This window comes from Narcine bancroftii, chromosome 7 (assembly GCF_036971445.1).
Source record: "Narcine bancroftii isolate sNarBan1 chromosome 7, sNarBan1.hap1, whole genome shotgun sequence".
Classification (NCBI taxonomy): Eukaryota; Metazoa; Chordata; class Chondrichthyes; order Torpediniformes; family Narcinidae; genus Narcine; species Narcine bancroftii.
Genome location: NC_091475.1, coordinates 43,654,834 through 43,671,181, shown reverse-complemented (window position 1 = coordinate 43,671,181; position 16,348 = coordinate 43,654,834). Strand labels below are relative to the sequence as shown.

At 44.3% G+C, this 16,348-nt stretch overlaps 1 protein-coding gene and 1 non-coding gene across 15 annotated transcripts in view; one reads left to right on the top strand and one right to left on the bottom strand.

Annotated features, from left to right (window-relative positions):
- Nucleotides 1-6,027: 6,027 nt before the first annotated feature.
- reps2 (RALBP1 associated Eps domain containing 2) overlaps nt 6,028-16,348 on the top strand; it is a 185,784-nt gene continuing 175,463 nt past the window's right edge. For 9 of the 14 annotated variants that reach the window (XR_011341795.1, XM_069889869.1, XM_069889871.1 and 6 more), the window contains exon 1: nt 6,028-6,426. Coding sequence is in view for 12 of the 14 variants with exons in the window: in XM_069889869.1 (XP_069745970.1) it covers nt 6,259-6,426 (168 nt within the window). In the remaining 2 variants the exon portion in view is untranslated. The remainder of the gene's footprint in view (nt 6,427-16,348) is intronic. The other 5 variants (XR_011341796.1, XM_069889875.1, XM_069889878.1 and 2 more) reach the window with 1 other exon arrangement.
- On the bottom strand, nt 7,767-7,875 carry LOC138740214 (U6 spliceosomal RNA). The gene has a single exon (XR_011342749.1). It is a non-coding gene; the product is annotated as a U6 spliceosomal RNA (small nuclear RNA).

The window sequence follows — 16,348 nt, the reverse complement described above, 5'->3', positions numbered from 1 at the left end:
TCTTATTCTAGTTTCTTTCATCTTACAAACTTCCTTTTTTCCAATAATAATGAAAGCAGAAAAAGAAAATAGTTCATTCTAGCAGAAATAAAGTATCCTCTTGAGATTGCACTCTCGGGAGACCCCCAGACAAATTCTTCTGCTTGAACAAAGTTAGAAAATAATTTATTTTGGTCTCCCAGTATGAAAATATTCAAAGTAGCATAAATTTGTAGCCTTTATTGAAAAGAGCTTTCTTAGCTGGGTTGAATTCTTTCCTTCTCTTCAGTAAATCTTCACTCAAATCAGGATAAAATAAAATTCTATTTTCATCCCATTGAAGCGGGCCTTTCCGTTCCCGTGCCCCTCTCACAGCAAGATTTAGAACTTTCTCTCTATCTTGATAACATAAAAATTTGATTAATATAGAAAGCAACTTCTGGTTTGGAAGAGGTTTTGCTCTCATGGCCCTATAAGGTCTTCCAATTTCAATTGGATTTTCAAAATTTTGCTCTCCCAAAACTTAGAGGATCCATTTTTGAAAAAAAACACTTAATTGAATTTGGACCCTCTTTCCCCTTTCGGAATGCCCTCTATTTTAACATTATTCCTTCTACTGAAGTTTTTCATTACACCCACTTTCTCTAAAAGCTTTTGATTCATCGTAATTAAACCAGTAGTTGAATTTTCCACAATCAATACCCTGTCTTCAACATGCTGCATTTCCAATACCTTCATTATTTCCTCATCCATTTTATCTAATTTCTTCTTCACTTTATTCACAAACTCTAATACTCTAACAGAGTATCCCTTTCATTTCTGCCTTCAATCCCTTCATTACTTCTTTCATTTCCACATTCATTACTTTTCTGTCATTTCCACATTCATTACTTTTCTGACACATTATTGTTGTAGTTAAATCTTCTACTTTACCCTGTGACATAGTCTTAACTCCTTTAATTACCTCCTCTTACTGCTGTTTTTCTTCATCTTCACTTGCCGTTCCTCCTCTGAAGCCCATCTCCTTGACATCCGGTGCTGAAGTGGAGGTCCCCGACTTCTCCAAGACTTGTGGCCCTACTCCCAGTAATGCTTTATGCTTTGCTGTACTGTGTATGTGTGACTTCTTGTGCATGTGCAGTTCAGTTCCAGGTTCTCCTCCGATGGCATCTCTCTGTAGTTGTGGGTGAGTGATGCCAGTAGAGGGCCCTTCGAAGGGATCATTCACCCAGGGAGCAGCTCAACCGTTAGCTCCCAGCTTCATCATTGAGATAGACCTCATATCTCTTCTCATATTTTCTTCTTGTCACTCCATGCAAGGCTGCAGTTAATTTATATCTTTTTGGAGGCATTTTTATTGTAAAGTTTAAGTACTTAGATGTATTTTAAAAGAATTAATTAGTTTAAAACATTACTAAATTAGCATTTTAAAAACTAATTTACCATGGGAGTCAGGTCCTCACATGCTGATCCTACAGCATCACATGACATCACCACTCCCCTCCCTCCCCCCACAGTGCAACTGTATTTGAATAGAAAATAAAATTTCCTGGTGTGTGGGTTATTTATACTTACCTGTGCTATGATTACAATTTTACATTTATTGTAATTAATGCTATAACAACAATTGGGTACATAGTTATGGATAGAGAGCAGGCATTGACAGGCATGCGTTTTTCCCTGGTGTTGGGACAGGAAAAGCGGTTCCAGCTGCATGGGGGAATTATGGATCACTGTGACAGATTACGTTATATTTCATATTGTATATAGATATGTTTTAAAGATTAATTATGGTTTTTTTTAAAGTTAGGTCACAAAAACGTACAAACACTTCACAACACAAATATCATTTAAAATGCCAGAGTTCTGTTCAAGCCATAGAGGGAGAGGGAATTCAGTTCTACAGTCCAGCAGCAGCAGCTGGGGACTGGAACATGACAAGCTTATGGAAAAACCCCATTTTGAAGATGGGTTGTAAGTTCTTAGTTCAGCCTGGTCAAAGCCCTTGTGAAGCATACAAGAGGAAATGGCTGGCTGTATAAGGTTTCACTTGAAATAAAGGAAACAACACGTAGGAGAGGTGGTGTTGCTGGCGTGCCAACCACGGATCTTTGGCCATCATGAGAGCCTGTGTGAGGGGTTTGTGTGTGAACATCGTGAAGGGTCTTCCCTCCAGAAAGTATCGAAAGTGCCGGATGGCCAGGTACAGCGCCAGGAGCTCCCAGTCGAAAGCGCAGTATGAGCTCCAGCGGGCGCAGCTGTTTGCTAAAGAAGGCCAGCAGGCGCCACTGTCTGTTGAGCCAGCACTCAAGTACGCCCCCTACTGCCATGGCTGGGGTGTACACCTAGAGCGCCTTGTGTGCCTCCGGGCGTGGGTGCACCAATAGAGTTGCATTGGCAAGGGCCTCCTCCTTTGTTGTGGCAAAGTGGTCTCTGCCTCCTCTGACCAGGTCAGGACTTTCTCCACAGTGGCGATCAACTCAAACAGCAGTGGCCAGGGATGAACCGATGATAAAAATTCACCATCCCCATGAACTCCTGCAGGCTCTTGAAGGTGGTTGGCTTGGGGAACCACTGGACGGCCGTGACCTTCTCTGGCGCTGGGGCAGCACCTGCTGCCGAGATAGTGTGCCCCGAGAACTGCAGCGTCTGCTTGCCGAACAGGCACTCGACCATGAGGCCAAACTCTGCCAGTCGGGCAAACAGGGTACGGAGGTGGGTCTTGTGCTCTTTGCGGTTGCGGCTGGCGATAAGGATGTCGTTCAGGTAGATAAACACAAAGTCCAAGTCCCTACCCATTGCGTCCATGAGGCGCTGAAAAGTCTGGGCCGCGTTCTTGAGGCCAAAAGGCATACACAGGAATTCAAACAGGCCAAAGGGGGTGATGATCGCCGTCTTGCCAATGTCCTCGGGGTGGACCGGGATCTGATGATACCACTGCACCAGATCGACCTTTGAGAAAACTTGCGCGCCATGGAGATTGGCCGAGAAGTCTTGAATGTGTGGAACCGGGTACCTGTCCGGTGTGGTCGCATCGTTCAAACGCCGATAATCATCACAGGGTCTCCAGCCCCCAGAGGATTTGGGGACCATGTGGAGAGGGGATGCCCAAGTGACGGATGATCCCCAACTCCTGCAGCCGGGTAAACTCCTCCTTTGCCAGCTGCAGCTTCTTGGGCGGAAGTCATCTGGGCTTGGCGTGCAGCAGGGGGCCCTGTGTGGAGATATGGTGATATACCCCATGCTGGGTTAAGGTGGCGCTGAATCGTGGTCGAAGGATGGCGGGGAACTCATGGAGTATGTTCGAATACTCATCTCTGGAAGTGGCGATGGTGTCAATCTCAGGCCTGCAGGCGTTCGTGGCGTTCAGTTGCACCGAATGGAAAGTGTGAGCCTTGACCAGCCTCTTGCCCTTCATGTTGACCAACAGTCCGTGTGCCCTCAGAAAGTCGGCCCCTAACAATGCAGTACCTACTGAGGCTATCACGAATTTCCAGTAGAATTTCTCTTTCCCGATCTGGATCTGCGCCCTGCAGATACCAAAGGTCCTGATGACAGAACTGTTGGCTGCCTGCAGGGTGGGACCACGAGATTGGGTGCATGTTTCGAGGGCGGTGGGGGGGGGGAAGGATGCTCAGCTCTGCTCCTGTGTCCACCAGGAAACGTCGGCCGGTGGACTTGTAGGTAACATGAAGGAGGCTGTCCACATGGCCAGCAATCACAGCCATCAATGGTGGATGGGCGGGTCATTGCCCCTGGTAGTCACACGGTTGTCGGCACTTATGAGCTTGCGCTCCCCAGCACTGATGGTAAAAGCACCAGGTGGAATGGTGCTCCTCTGGTTTGTGCTTGGGGGAGTGTTGCGGCCGGCTGGCTCTTGGTTGCGCAACCCGACTGAGGGCTGCTTCATTCTTCCTCTTGGTGCGCCAGAGGGTGTCCGCTCGGGCTGAGACTCGGTGTGGATCCATGAAGTCCTCAGCCGCCAGGAGTAGTTGGACCTGACGGAATAGGAAACGAGGTTTGTGATCCTCCACCAGCATCTTGTCCATGAGGGCCGAGGGTGTGCGGTCCCCAAGCCCGTCGAGGTGCAAGAGCCTGGAGGCAGCTGCTGAGCGGAGAGCCCGAAAGTGCCAAGGAGCAGGATCCTGAGGGCAGGATATTTATCCTCTGCCGGTGGGTTGTGTATTAGATCATCCACCCTGCTGCCGTTTCTTCGTCCAGCACACTCACGATGTGGTAGAACATCATGGCGTTTGCTGAAATGTTCCTCAGTTGAAACTGCGCCTCCACATGCCTGAACCACGTACGTGGGTAATGGGTCCAGAAGGGGGGCAGTTTGATGGCAATGGTGTTGATCTCTGCCGGATCCATGCTCTTGAGACCAGAGGCATCTGGGCTCATTGGGGTCACCAACGTAGTGCTGGACACAGCCAAGAAAGACTCAGCCACCACATTGAAAGTCATTAATGACTGCTTTTATTCAAATTCAGCACATGCCCTTTTAAGGGCAGCATGAGCTCAGTCACCTCGTGCATTGTGACATCATAATCGCTGCCCCAGGCGCGTGCTGGGCAGGAGACTTGAGGCAGGGAGAAACCCTGACAGTGCCATCTTCCCATGGTTTCCCCGGCACGATGTGTTACGCACGGGGCCGGTTGGCCATGAGAGAGTGCGTCGCCACAGTATCTTATTTCTATTGTTGTATCATGGGTCCCCTTACCTTCTGGGCCCCTGGGCTTTAACCAACTCAACCTAATGGTCAATCCACCACAGACAGGAGAAAAGTAATACAGTGAATTCTGAAAGCCAATGAACAAAGTCACTTTCCCATAAACATCAAAATTAAAAATTGCAAACTCATCACTCCTGGACCTTATTAAATTTGGTGGCAAATTTATTTTTGAAACAGGCTTCAAATAACGTGATCAAATTAAATGAAAATAGTGTTTCCCAGAATAGTGTATTTTAAGTAAGTACCTCGCAGGTTAGAAAAACTCTACCGCAATCGAATACCAACTCTGCAGGATTCTTTTTTCCAGAGGAGCGATACTTGGATATCTGGCAGCGTACTACCCACTTTAAATTGTGAACGCTTTTCTCTTCGTGTTAACTTGTAACAGCTTCTCACGTCCAGGAAAAGGGTAACGAGTCAGTTAATTTTATTTATTGGACGTACACCAGAGGACGCCAGTGTCAACATTTAAAAACTGGAAAGAGGACACTTTCATCATTCGTTATTGGTTTATGTTCTTAAATAACTTTTAAACGCTTTTCCGAAAAAAGCAATTGCCTCCCTTCCCAAAATAATGACGTAGTTTAAAACCAATTGTCCATTTAGCCTTTCTTGCGTGATATTTCAATTGGTTTAAGTTTTGCATCAAAATGTTAATTTTATATGGTCTGATAAAATACCCTGCTTATTGAATATTTGGGTCAGCATTTATGCATCATTCCACCGAGAATAAAATAAGCGGTGACATTGTCTGGTCGGAATAAACAGCGTTCCACGTTCGGACCCTTTGTCAAGGCTTGACAGCTCTGTTCCTTGAGTTGAATACGACCAAATCTCCGGGTCTCCAACAAGCATCATTCGACTTGACCCATTGCTTTTCGCTGGATGATCGGAATCCCTTGCGTTTCGGGATGTTCGTTAACTAGACATGAAATCGAAGCTGCTTTCCAGAATTACCGGGGGGGGGGGGGGGGCGGGGGGACATGAACACCCAATAAAATATTCCAGCCACTCCTCCTCCCCAGATCCGTGCTATTTGCTCCATTCTTCGTGAATCTTGTGACTTTCAATGCTGGCGGGATTCTCGTTGAATAGACCGGTAACCATTTAAAAATACAAAACCCTGAATTCGCCCGGGTCCACCGCATGCTTCATCAAATAAAGAACTCCTCTGCAAATATACTACAGGTCGGGGTTTTTTGTTGTTGTTGATGGAGCTCGATGAATGAGCATGAAGCAAAGGCTGCGGCGAAGGGAATCAGTCCCCCAGCCCTTCCATGGTGCAGCAGCCGTTCAGCCGAGCCGCAGCGGAGTGGCGATGACGTCAGGTTGTCTGGTTCCAAAAAAATGGCGGTGGCTGCCGGCGAGTTCATCTACGGGAGAGGAAATAGTAAAATAAATATTGAACTGGCACAGGGGGGAGGAGAGCGGTGAATGATCGCCGCCGGAGGAGGACCCATTCGGTGCTGAAGTGGTCAGCCAAGCGGCTTTGTGCCTGCAGTGGAGGGAAGGTGTCCCGGCGCCTGGGAGCGAGGGGCAGCTGGAGCATGTCCCGGGAGTGCGCGCGTGCCCCGGGCATGGTTCTGAGTGACAGCGAAGAGAAGTGCTTCTCTGACCTCTTCGCGTTCGCTTTCCCAGATGCCGAAGTTGCTGCCGGAAACAAAGTTGCTGAGTTGTTCCGAGCGTCCCGGCTCGCTCCAGAAGCCCTGCACCAGGTAAGTGGAGAAGCAGTGTCCTTCATCTGAAGCACAACTCGGCAGGTCAAACAGTGTACTTGATGAAGCAAAGACCGACTTCATCAAGGGCTCAAGCCCGAAACCTTGATGATGTTTCTTCGCAACGCAAAGTACACTTTGACCTGCTGCGTTTCTCACGGTATCTGCAGACTTTCGTGTTTTACACCTTCGACTGAAGGATTTGCTTGATGGTGCATGAGATGCTGCATGGAGAGTGGTTGCCCTCAAACTTTTTTTTAGACCGTCTCTGCATTTTCCGATGTACATACCTTCATTTTGTTTCGCATTTTCATATTTCTAGTTGTTGCAAATGAAGAATTTGTGGGGTTTTTTTTAAAGTAGATTTGAAATATAATTTGCTTCAAGTTGTTTCGTAAACGTTACGCAGTGGACTGCGCCCCATTTCTCCGAAAGAAGACGTGACCACACATTCTATTCAACACATTCAAATTATTTTGTTCCTATACTCTCAACTGCATTCTGGTGTAATTCGTAATTCCTGCATAATTTCGAGATTAATGTGCATCGGCATTATTTTTTTTATATAGACTATTATACTCGTCATACAGATGTGTATTATGGCTATTTGTTGCTTGCACTACTTACCTTCTGATGGCAATGGTAAATTGCAACCTTGAACCTTTGCTGTCCTTGTGACAGTCAATAGGTAGTTTTGGATATTTTCATCCACTGACTGATAAAGACATTTATGCTGAAGTGGTCTCCATTTGGGAAAGGAGATTTTCAATTCTGCACATTGTATTTTAGTGGACTTGGGATGGGGTGGACTACATCAAGTGGACTACTTCAGATCTATTTTCTTGAGTATGACAGGTATGCCCGTACTGACAATGAGTATTGCTGTGTGTTTGTCTTGTCATCTAAACAATAGAAAGCTGATGGATTTTGAGGAGTTATGACTGAACCAGTTATAGATGGGAAATAGCCTCCACCCTGCACCTGCTCCATGAGTCATATGTCTGCCATTTTCCCATTTATCTCTGGAGCCAGAATGGATTGAATCTGCCTGGTATGATGCACACACCTACCTTCAAGGATAGATGCACCTAACATAGTTCTTAAATGATGACCACCTTTGTGTGTATCTGCAGCAAGCTGCGTATTGAATCAAAGTCCATGGACATTGAGTGTCATCAGGTGCTGAGGTCCTACTTGGCTGCTGTGTTCCAGAGGATGGGCCTGGCATCATTGCTGTGCACTGTTCCATACAATTGAACTTAGCCATGTGACCTCATGGTAACATTTCTGCAGAAATATCCAACACAGAACATCTTGTGAGAAAGATACATGGTGTCTAGAAGAGGATGGTTTTATGAGTAGATTGTCAAAGTCATTTGGCAGTGGCCATGCTAATCTTCTCTGTGTCATTCCAATTTTAGTATATGTGCTGCAGAATTCATGAAGCATTTCATATTTTAAAAAGTTATTTGGCAGAATACCTTACTGCTATACAGGTACCCCTGAAATGACCTATGCAACTTGCGTCCATCTGCCTATATGACTAATTTTTAAAAAATATATAAGAAAAATATAAAATTTGTGTTGTATTTGTCAAACTATAACAGGGAATCAGGGCATATAAGAGCCAAAAGGTGTGTACTTACTTAGTTAATCAGTGTCTTGGGGTCCATAGGCTGGGCACGGCCATCTTGATTCCTGTGCACATGTGTAAGAATTCAGTTGGCGCGTGTGTGGTGGGTTCACGTATTGGAATGCAGATGGCGCATGCGTGAGAGTTAAGGGCATGAATTCAATACATTCAGGGCTCTTAACTCTCAAATCCACTCTGCATGCACCAACTGAAGACTCACATGCGCACAGGAATCAAGATGGCCACGCCTAGCCTATGGACCATGCGATGCTGACTAACAAAGTAAATACTCACTTGTTGGATTTGACAAACTATAACAGGGATACAGGGCATGTAATAGTTTGTCAAATACAACATTTGATTAAAAAGTTTGCTTTAAGACTTCGGTACTCCACATGCTTGTACAAAATTCTGACTTGCGCCCATTTCGAGATACGACCGTAATTGGATTAATCTTAAGTCAGGGTGTACCTGTAATTCATAAACAAGTGCCAAGACAAGGTCTTTGAGGTTTCCCCAAGCAAACTTTGATGCAGCAATGTAATATGATCAAGAGGCTGCTCCCAGGGATGCATATTGAGGCAGATAACAACTGTTGCTCGAAGATGCCAACTCAGTGAAATACTCCCTTTGGTCTGCTTGAAATGTGTTGGTCTTCCTGTGTAATGAGATAGATGCCCATTAGTGAGCAAATACTGCCAACTGGCACTTTCTAAGGTGCAGAATACATGCTAAGAGTTCCACTGAAGTACAGTACTGCAATAATTCTGTGAGAAAGGACCATAGTATAAATGCATCAGGACCCTAGACTGAGGGGCTAGGCCCTGTGAAACAGCCTCTCAAATCATCCCTTGGTGCATTGTTTATTGGGGAAACGTTGTTGAGCCAATGTAAGAAAATGTACTAAACCTTTGGTACAATGAACTTGGAGAAAGATGTGTTCCATGTGTACTTCCATATTATTATGAATAAAGTGTATCTTTTTAAATAAAATAATGGAGAATTTCCAACACTCTCTACTAATAATGCTGTTGGGTGTCCATGCGTTCCATTTAAGCTATCAGCCCAAGCAAGAGGCTCTCAAGCATAGCTATGACAACTTAATTATGTGGTGAATTGAAGATTGACCAAAACACCATACAATCATCAGTGAACAGCTAACATTTGAAGGAAGAGATATCAATTGATAAAGCTGTCTATGGTACAGGTCTGAGGAGTGGTTGGAGTTGATAAGCCTGCAATAAGCTTCCTTTACTCCTTGAGTCTTTCTCCTTTATCTTCATTAATTACAGTTTTACCCGGGCTCCTTAGTGTGTGCCTCAGTAAAATATGACCCTGATGTCATCATTCCAGAAATGATGCAAGATGCCCTTGTATCATTTTTGGAATCCTCGATTGGGGCACAAGTAAATCACTTTTCTGATCAATGATAAGTTGATTGAGCCATTATTGATCAAGTTAGAATTTGATTCCTACATTTCTCAGGCAAGCCATGTTCCACTGACCAAATTAATGTCCATATCATTATTGCATTAACAGTTTGGTTGGAGGCAGAGAAACACAAGAGACTGTAGGTGCTGAAATCGGAGCAAAAACAAACTGCAGGAATGGTGAATGTGGCTCAATTTTGACATTTAAGAAAATTTAGACAGATACATGGAAGGGAGAAATATGCAGGGATATTGGAATGGGTGCAGATCACTAGGATGAGGCTGAACAATAGTTCAGCACAGAATAGAAGGGCCAGAGGGCATATTTTCTGTGTTTTATGGAGGAACTTGGCAGCTCAGTCTGCATTTGTGGTGGGTATCTAGAGGCACGGCTACTTCTGGATAACAGGTCATCAGCAGCCTAATGGTTACTTTTTTTGCGTCGGTATCCTTTATTTTTCACCCAGAGCACTTGACCATCTCCTGATAGTAGGTTGAGTGAATCAAATTTGCTTCACACAAACTGCAGAAGTTTGCAAACTGTTCTGATGGAATCATGTAATTTTAAGAAACCTATTTTTTTTTTTAAGTTTTGATCATTTTTCTCCTGGGAGGTCTTGATGTATGTGGGGCATCATGGTTAACATAGTGGTTAGTGCAATGCTATTGCAACAACAGTGACCCGGGCTCAAATACGGGGCTATCTGTAAGGAGTCTGTATATTCTCCCTGTTTCTGTGTGGGTTTACTTTGAATGCTCCAGTTTTCTCCCACCTTCAAAACATATGGGGGTTGCAGGTTAATTCAGCTATTTGGGCGGCACAGGTTTGTGGGCTGGAAGGGCCCGTTACCATTGCTGTATGTCTAAATTTTTTGTAAAAACTACTGTAATTACAATAGAGAGCTACATAAAGTGTTCTCCATCATAAAAATGTTCACACTTCTGAGTAAACATTGTCTGGTTGCAATGCCCTGCTTTTGGGGAAATGAATCAAAACCACGTGCTAATCAAGACTGATTTACTAATCTGTTGACAACATCTGGTAAATTGGGGCATTTATCCCTGGATTTTGTAACAGGAGGTCCAGTCCTAAGCCTAAACTCCAAAGTATAATGGTGTTCACTGTTTGCCATAGTAAGCAGAGAGCCACCAATTCGATTTACAAACAGGATTACTTTTGGTCAAATGACACCTCCAGCAACACACTGGAGGACTTTATGTGCTGCACAAGAAATAATTTTTATTTATATATTGTGGGGACTTTCATGCAGAATAGTGAGCATGAAATGCTACTGAACTAGAAAGAGAATTCGAAATGAAACAAATTATTGCAACAGTTAGTAGATCAGATTGTAGATTTGTTGTGAGAGTACATACATTATATCACATACAACCCTGAGATTCTTTTTCCTGTGGGTGAGGCAGAATTACCACTTATGGTAGTGCAAAAACAAAACTATAAGTGTGGGTGATATGTAATTACACCACTAGGTCACCAGGGGTCATCCCAGTGACCTTGCATATAAAGCAGTCCAGAGCTACAGTCTAGCCTTCCAGTTTTGTCTTGCAGAGAGACAAGACCCTTTAGTGTAGACTGTAGCTCTGGACTGCTTTATATACAAGGTCACCGGGATGACCGTTGGTGACCTAGTGGTGTAATTACATATCACCACACAACATACACATATAAATAAAGAAATGTATAGTAAACAAACTGTGCAATACAGAGGGGGAAAAATGTGCAAGACTCCTTAAGAGTCCCTGATTGAGTTTGTTGTTGAGGAGTCTGATGGTGGAGGGGTAGCAGATGTTCCTGATCCTGGTGGTGTGAGTCTTGTGGCACCTATATCTCTTTCCTGATGATGGTATCTAGAATGAGTACTGTGGATCCTTGATGATTGCTGCTGCATTCCCTGTAGATGTTCTCGATCGTGGGGTTTTGCCTGTGATTTCTTGGGCTGTGTCCACTACCTTTTTGGAGGGCTTTACACTCTAGATCACGATGCAGCCAGTCTGCACACTTTCTCACATGCATCTTAGAAATTTGCCAGAGTTTCTGATGTCATACTAAACCTCCATAAATTCCTGAGGAAGTAGAGGCACTGACGTGCTTTCTTCATAAAGCCATTAGTGCATTGGGTCCAGGAAAGATCCTCCAAGATGGTGACTCCCAAGAACTTAAATTTGCTCACCTTCTCTACCTGATTTCCTCGAATGACCACTGGATCATGGACCTCTGGTTTTCCCTGGTCAGTAATCGGCTCCTTGACTTTGGTGACATTGAGTGCAAGGTAGTTGTTGGTGCACCATTCAGCCACATTTTCAAGCTCCCTCTGGTATGTTGACTCATACAGCCCACTATCTTGGTATTGTCAGTGAATTTGTAGAGGGTGTTATTGTCATACTGAGCCATACAGTCATGAAACTGCATTCTCCAGTCCTTGGTGCAAAGCATACAAGCACACAACCAGACATTGCACACATACAGACAATCATTACATATTCAGGACAAATATACGTACTGCATACTCATGTAAAAATCAATCTTCATTCCTGACCTCCCATCACCTTAGTCACAAACTCACCTTTCGGCCCCAGCTTCGCACAGGCTAGAGCTCCTGAAGCCTCAGGTCAGTCTGCCCACAGGCCAGAGGTCCCGACACTTCCAACACAGATACTTATTGCAGTCCCACACTGGTGTCCTCACTAATTCCCTGGCCAGTTCTCACACCAACCTTGACCTCTGCACTGCTGACCCTGCTGCTGGATCCCACACGCTCACCCTACCATTCCCTATCTCCTCATACCTCTCCCAACTTGACCCCCATCATAAAGCTCAGTTGTTAGAGCATTGGTCTTGTAAACCAGGATCATGAGTTCATTCCTCACTGGGGCCTCATTTCTGTGAGGGGTGCTAGACAAAGTGGCGACTCTGTCTTCCTTATGGTAGTCAAAAGTTAAAGAATTTCATGTAAGTTACATTCTAATTGTAGTATTACGTGACAATAATGGAACCTTTACCTCCTCCTTTGAGCTCCTCCTTTCTTCCACCCCCAATCCTTTGTGATTTTACTTCAATCATAGTGTTACACTCTTGTTTTTTTTTAAAACTTGGTAGCATATGTGTTTTGATGCGCAGATTTCATTATTACTTCATTTGTTTAGAGATGATTGGGACCTGCTACTAATATAGTTTTTTGGATTCTGGAGTGAATTTCAGCTCCTAAAATGTTAAGAATGGTCTAGAAAATTTGACTTTTGCATGAGTATACATAGTATATTAAAATAAATATTGTTTAATAATAAGTAAAGACTTGGATGGTTCATGTGAGCAGTTAATTTAGTCATTCAGCATTCTCACAATGCCTGTAGGAAGCAGCAGTTTTTCAGCCTGGTGGTACTGCTGTATCTCTTTTCTGACAGGAGTGGATGAAAAATCCTGTATGTGGGGTGGTAAGGGTCCTCAACTATTTTTTGTGTGCCCTCTTCAGATAATGATCCCAATCGATCATGTCAGTGGTGGGGTGGGGGTGGAGAGACCCCATTGATCTTCTCTGCCTCTCTTACAGTCGTGTGGATTGACCTCCGATCCAATTTGCTACAGCACTGTACCATGCTATGATGCAGCTGGCTAGGACACGCTCAATAGAGCTCTTGCAGAAGATTGTCAAGATGGTGGCTGGTGGTCTTGCCCGCTTCAGTCTTCTCAGGAAGTGCAGTCGCTTTCCTGACAAGTAGGGAGATGTGTGTACAGGATAGGTCACTTGCTAAGTGAACTCTGAGCAACTTGGTGCTCTCTACTCTCTCCACTATTGAGCTATTAACGTCATGGAGGGTGATCATTCCAGGTCCTCCTGAAGTCCATGATCATCTCCTTCATCTTGTTCACTTTGAGAGTCTGGTTATTACGGGTGAAACCCTCCCCACCATCGAGAACATCTACAGGGAACATTGCCGTCAGGGAGCAGCAACAATCCTCAAAATCCACACCAACTGAACATGCTCTGTTCTTGGTGTTACAATCAGGAAAGAGGTATAGGTGCCACAAGGCTCACACCACCAGTTTCTGGAACAGCTGCTACCCCTCTACCATCAGACTCCTCAGCAACAAGCTCAATCAGATCCTTATTTAAGGACTCTTCTGCATTTTGTTCTTTTTTTCCTATCTATTGCACAGTCAGTTTGTTTACATTTCCTTGTTTACTTGTGTACGTTGACTCTATTTTTGGACAGTAATTCTGCCTTGCCAGCAGGAAAAAGTGTCTCAGGGTTGCATGTGATGTAATGTATGTTTTCCTGCAGTAAATCTGAGCTACTATTCTCACACCATATCATGAGATCCGGAATCTCCTCATGATGTGCTGGCTGCAGGAGAAGATTTTCAACATGTGTACTCCCAGCAACTTGAATGTACTAATCCTCCTCACCACTGAAGGCCAACAATGATGGTGTCATCAGCAAATTTATAGATAGCATTGAAGTTTAGAGGGAATAAAGCAGTGGTCAAAGCACACAGCCTCAAGGTTCCCTTGTGTTGTTGATCAGCGAAGAAGAGGTGATGTTGCCATTGGGTTAGTATTTTGAGTTCAATCTCTTATACAAGAACCAAGAGATGTTTGGAGACATCTGCTTGTTTATACAAAAGCAAGATACTCCTATCTGAAAGATGAAACACAAAATTTGATTTTCAAAATAAATCACTATTTCATATTTGGATTAAAATTATCTCCCAGAGAACTGGTTACAATACTGGTTATTTCCAGCATATACTGAAATTGCAAAATAATTTAATACAGAGATTTGAAGTTTGGCAAATAAATATCTACTTTCCTGAACCATGCCTAGCTCCAAGTTCTGGATTCTATTTTGGCTCTTGTTATAAGCCATGCATAACAAGCAGCAATAGACAATGAACTATCCTCAACTAGGTGCAGGTGTACTAATGTGTGTGTGATGTACCAAAACCATTATAGTCCAGGCTAAAATCTAGAAAATTACTTCAAAGTTCGGTCTTTTAATTTCGGGGTTGAAGTGTAGGCCTTTGAAATTTGATGCCCTGAATTAATGATGAACTGATGGGGAGACTGGAGTTGTGTCTGCTACAGACTCATGAATTCTCCTTGCGTTGCCTTTGAAGAAATGTCCATCCACACAAGCTGTAGTCATAACACTCCTGGTCCTCTTATAGGCAAGACTCAAACTGGATGGCCTCCATGAAGCTTCTAAGACCCTGGCACCAGTCTCTCCAAGTGACCTTCACTGTTAAGTCACTTGTTTAGTCAGGATAATGTGAACTATTTTGTAACCACGTAAGAATACACCCTTCTCACTGTAGTAACTGTAGTGCACCACTGTGGGGCTATGTATATGTATAGGAGTGTGTATGAACAGTTTCTTGAGATGGTGGAAGGCATCAGTAAGTAAAATCTCCTGTTATTTGAATCTTGCATCTCTAAGTTATTGAAGAAGCCTCCCAAGCAACATCAGAGACATGACCGTCACAATCAAAATGAAGCACTTTGCTTCCCATGCATGATGGGGGGGGGGGGGGAAACGTGACAACGGTGCATGAATGTTCATGGCAGATAAGCCTCCCCCACCCCCTGTGCTGGACGGTTGGGGAGGGTGTGGAGGTGCTATTTTAAGTGGACTCCTCCTCTTTCCCCCTCCTCCCCCCCCCTGGTGTTGTAAACCCTCTTGGATGGTTCCATTGACCCCTGGGGGGTCAATATTGACCACTTTGGAGACCCCTGGATTAGTGCAAATGGGTGCTTGAAAGTGAGTCTTGATGCAGTGGACCAAGGGGCCTGTTTTCATGCTGTATGATCAAAATGATCTGATAGGTTTTCTCAGATGCTTTGACCAATATTTATTTCTCAAATGCCATAATTGAAATAGATGAGCTATTTCTGACAACTTGCTGTGTGCATCATCAACTGCTAGATTTTGTACAACATTGACTAGAGTTTTTTCAAAGTTCTTTAAAAAAAAACACAAAATGATGGAGGAACTCAGCCGGTCTTTTCAGCGTCGATAGGAGACAAAGATGTATTGCCAGTTCTTCGGGCCTGATCTCTTCTTCAAGGAATAAGCAAATTTAGCCAGAAGCAGGAAATCTTAAAGTCTCAGAATTCAGGCAAAGCTGGCTGGGGGAGGAATCCAGACCACCAAATGGTGTTAATAAGGGCATGGTAAGAATTTATCATGTTTATGCGAAAGGAGACGGAAGGGAGAGACAGAGCTAGCGGAAGGCGACTGGAAGAAAGTGGGGGGGGGGGGGTGTAGTTTAACGAAAGCCAGAGAAGTCGATATTAATGCCATCTGGTTGGAGGGTGCCCAGTCGGAAGATGAGGTGTTGTTTCTCCAATTTACAGGTGGTCTCAGTCTGAAGAGTTTTGGTGGGGTTTTGTTGGAGGGGTAAGTAAGTAAGAGGAGTTTTCATCTGATTTCACCCAGATAGAGGTCAGTACACCAGACCACAACAGTGCTACCCTTGTCTGCAGGTTTGACGGTGGGGTGGGGGGAATGTCATGTGATGTAGAGGAGGACGGAGGTGCCTCACAAAGCTCCCGGGTAATTATAAAATAAGGATAAATAAAATAATTAACAGCAACTCAAACAGGAAGAATTTACCTTTATAGTAAAGATGTCGAAGAAGAATCAGCAATTGTCGGCGACCTTGAGCTCCCAGCTGGAAGTGGAGTTTTTCTACAGAAAAGGGCCTAACTACAGGAAGAAGCCGGGGGTTGTAGCTTGTCCTGCTACCCCCCCCCCCCCCATGGAGACAGCTCAATGCCTGGGAGGAATGGTGGAACAATGCTCTGGAAGGGGAAAAGAGGAGACTGAGCATGCATGCTGT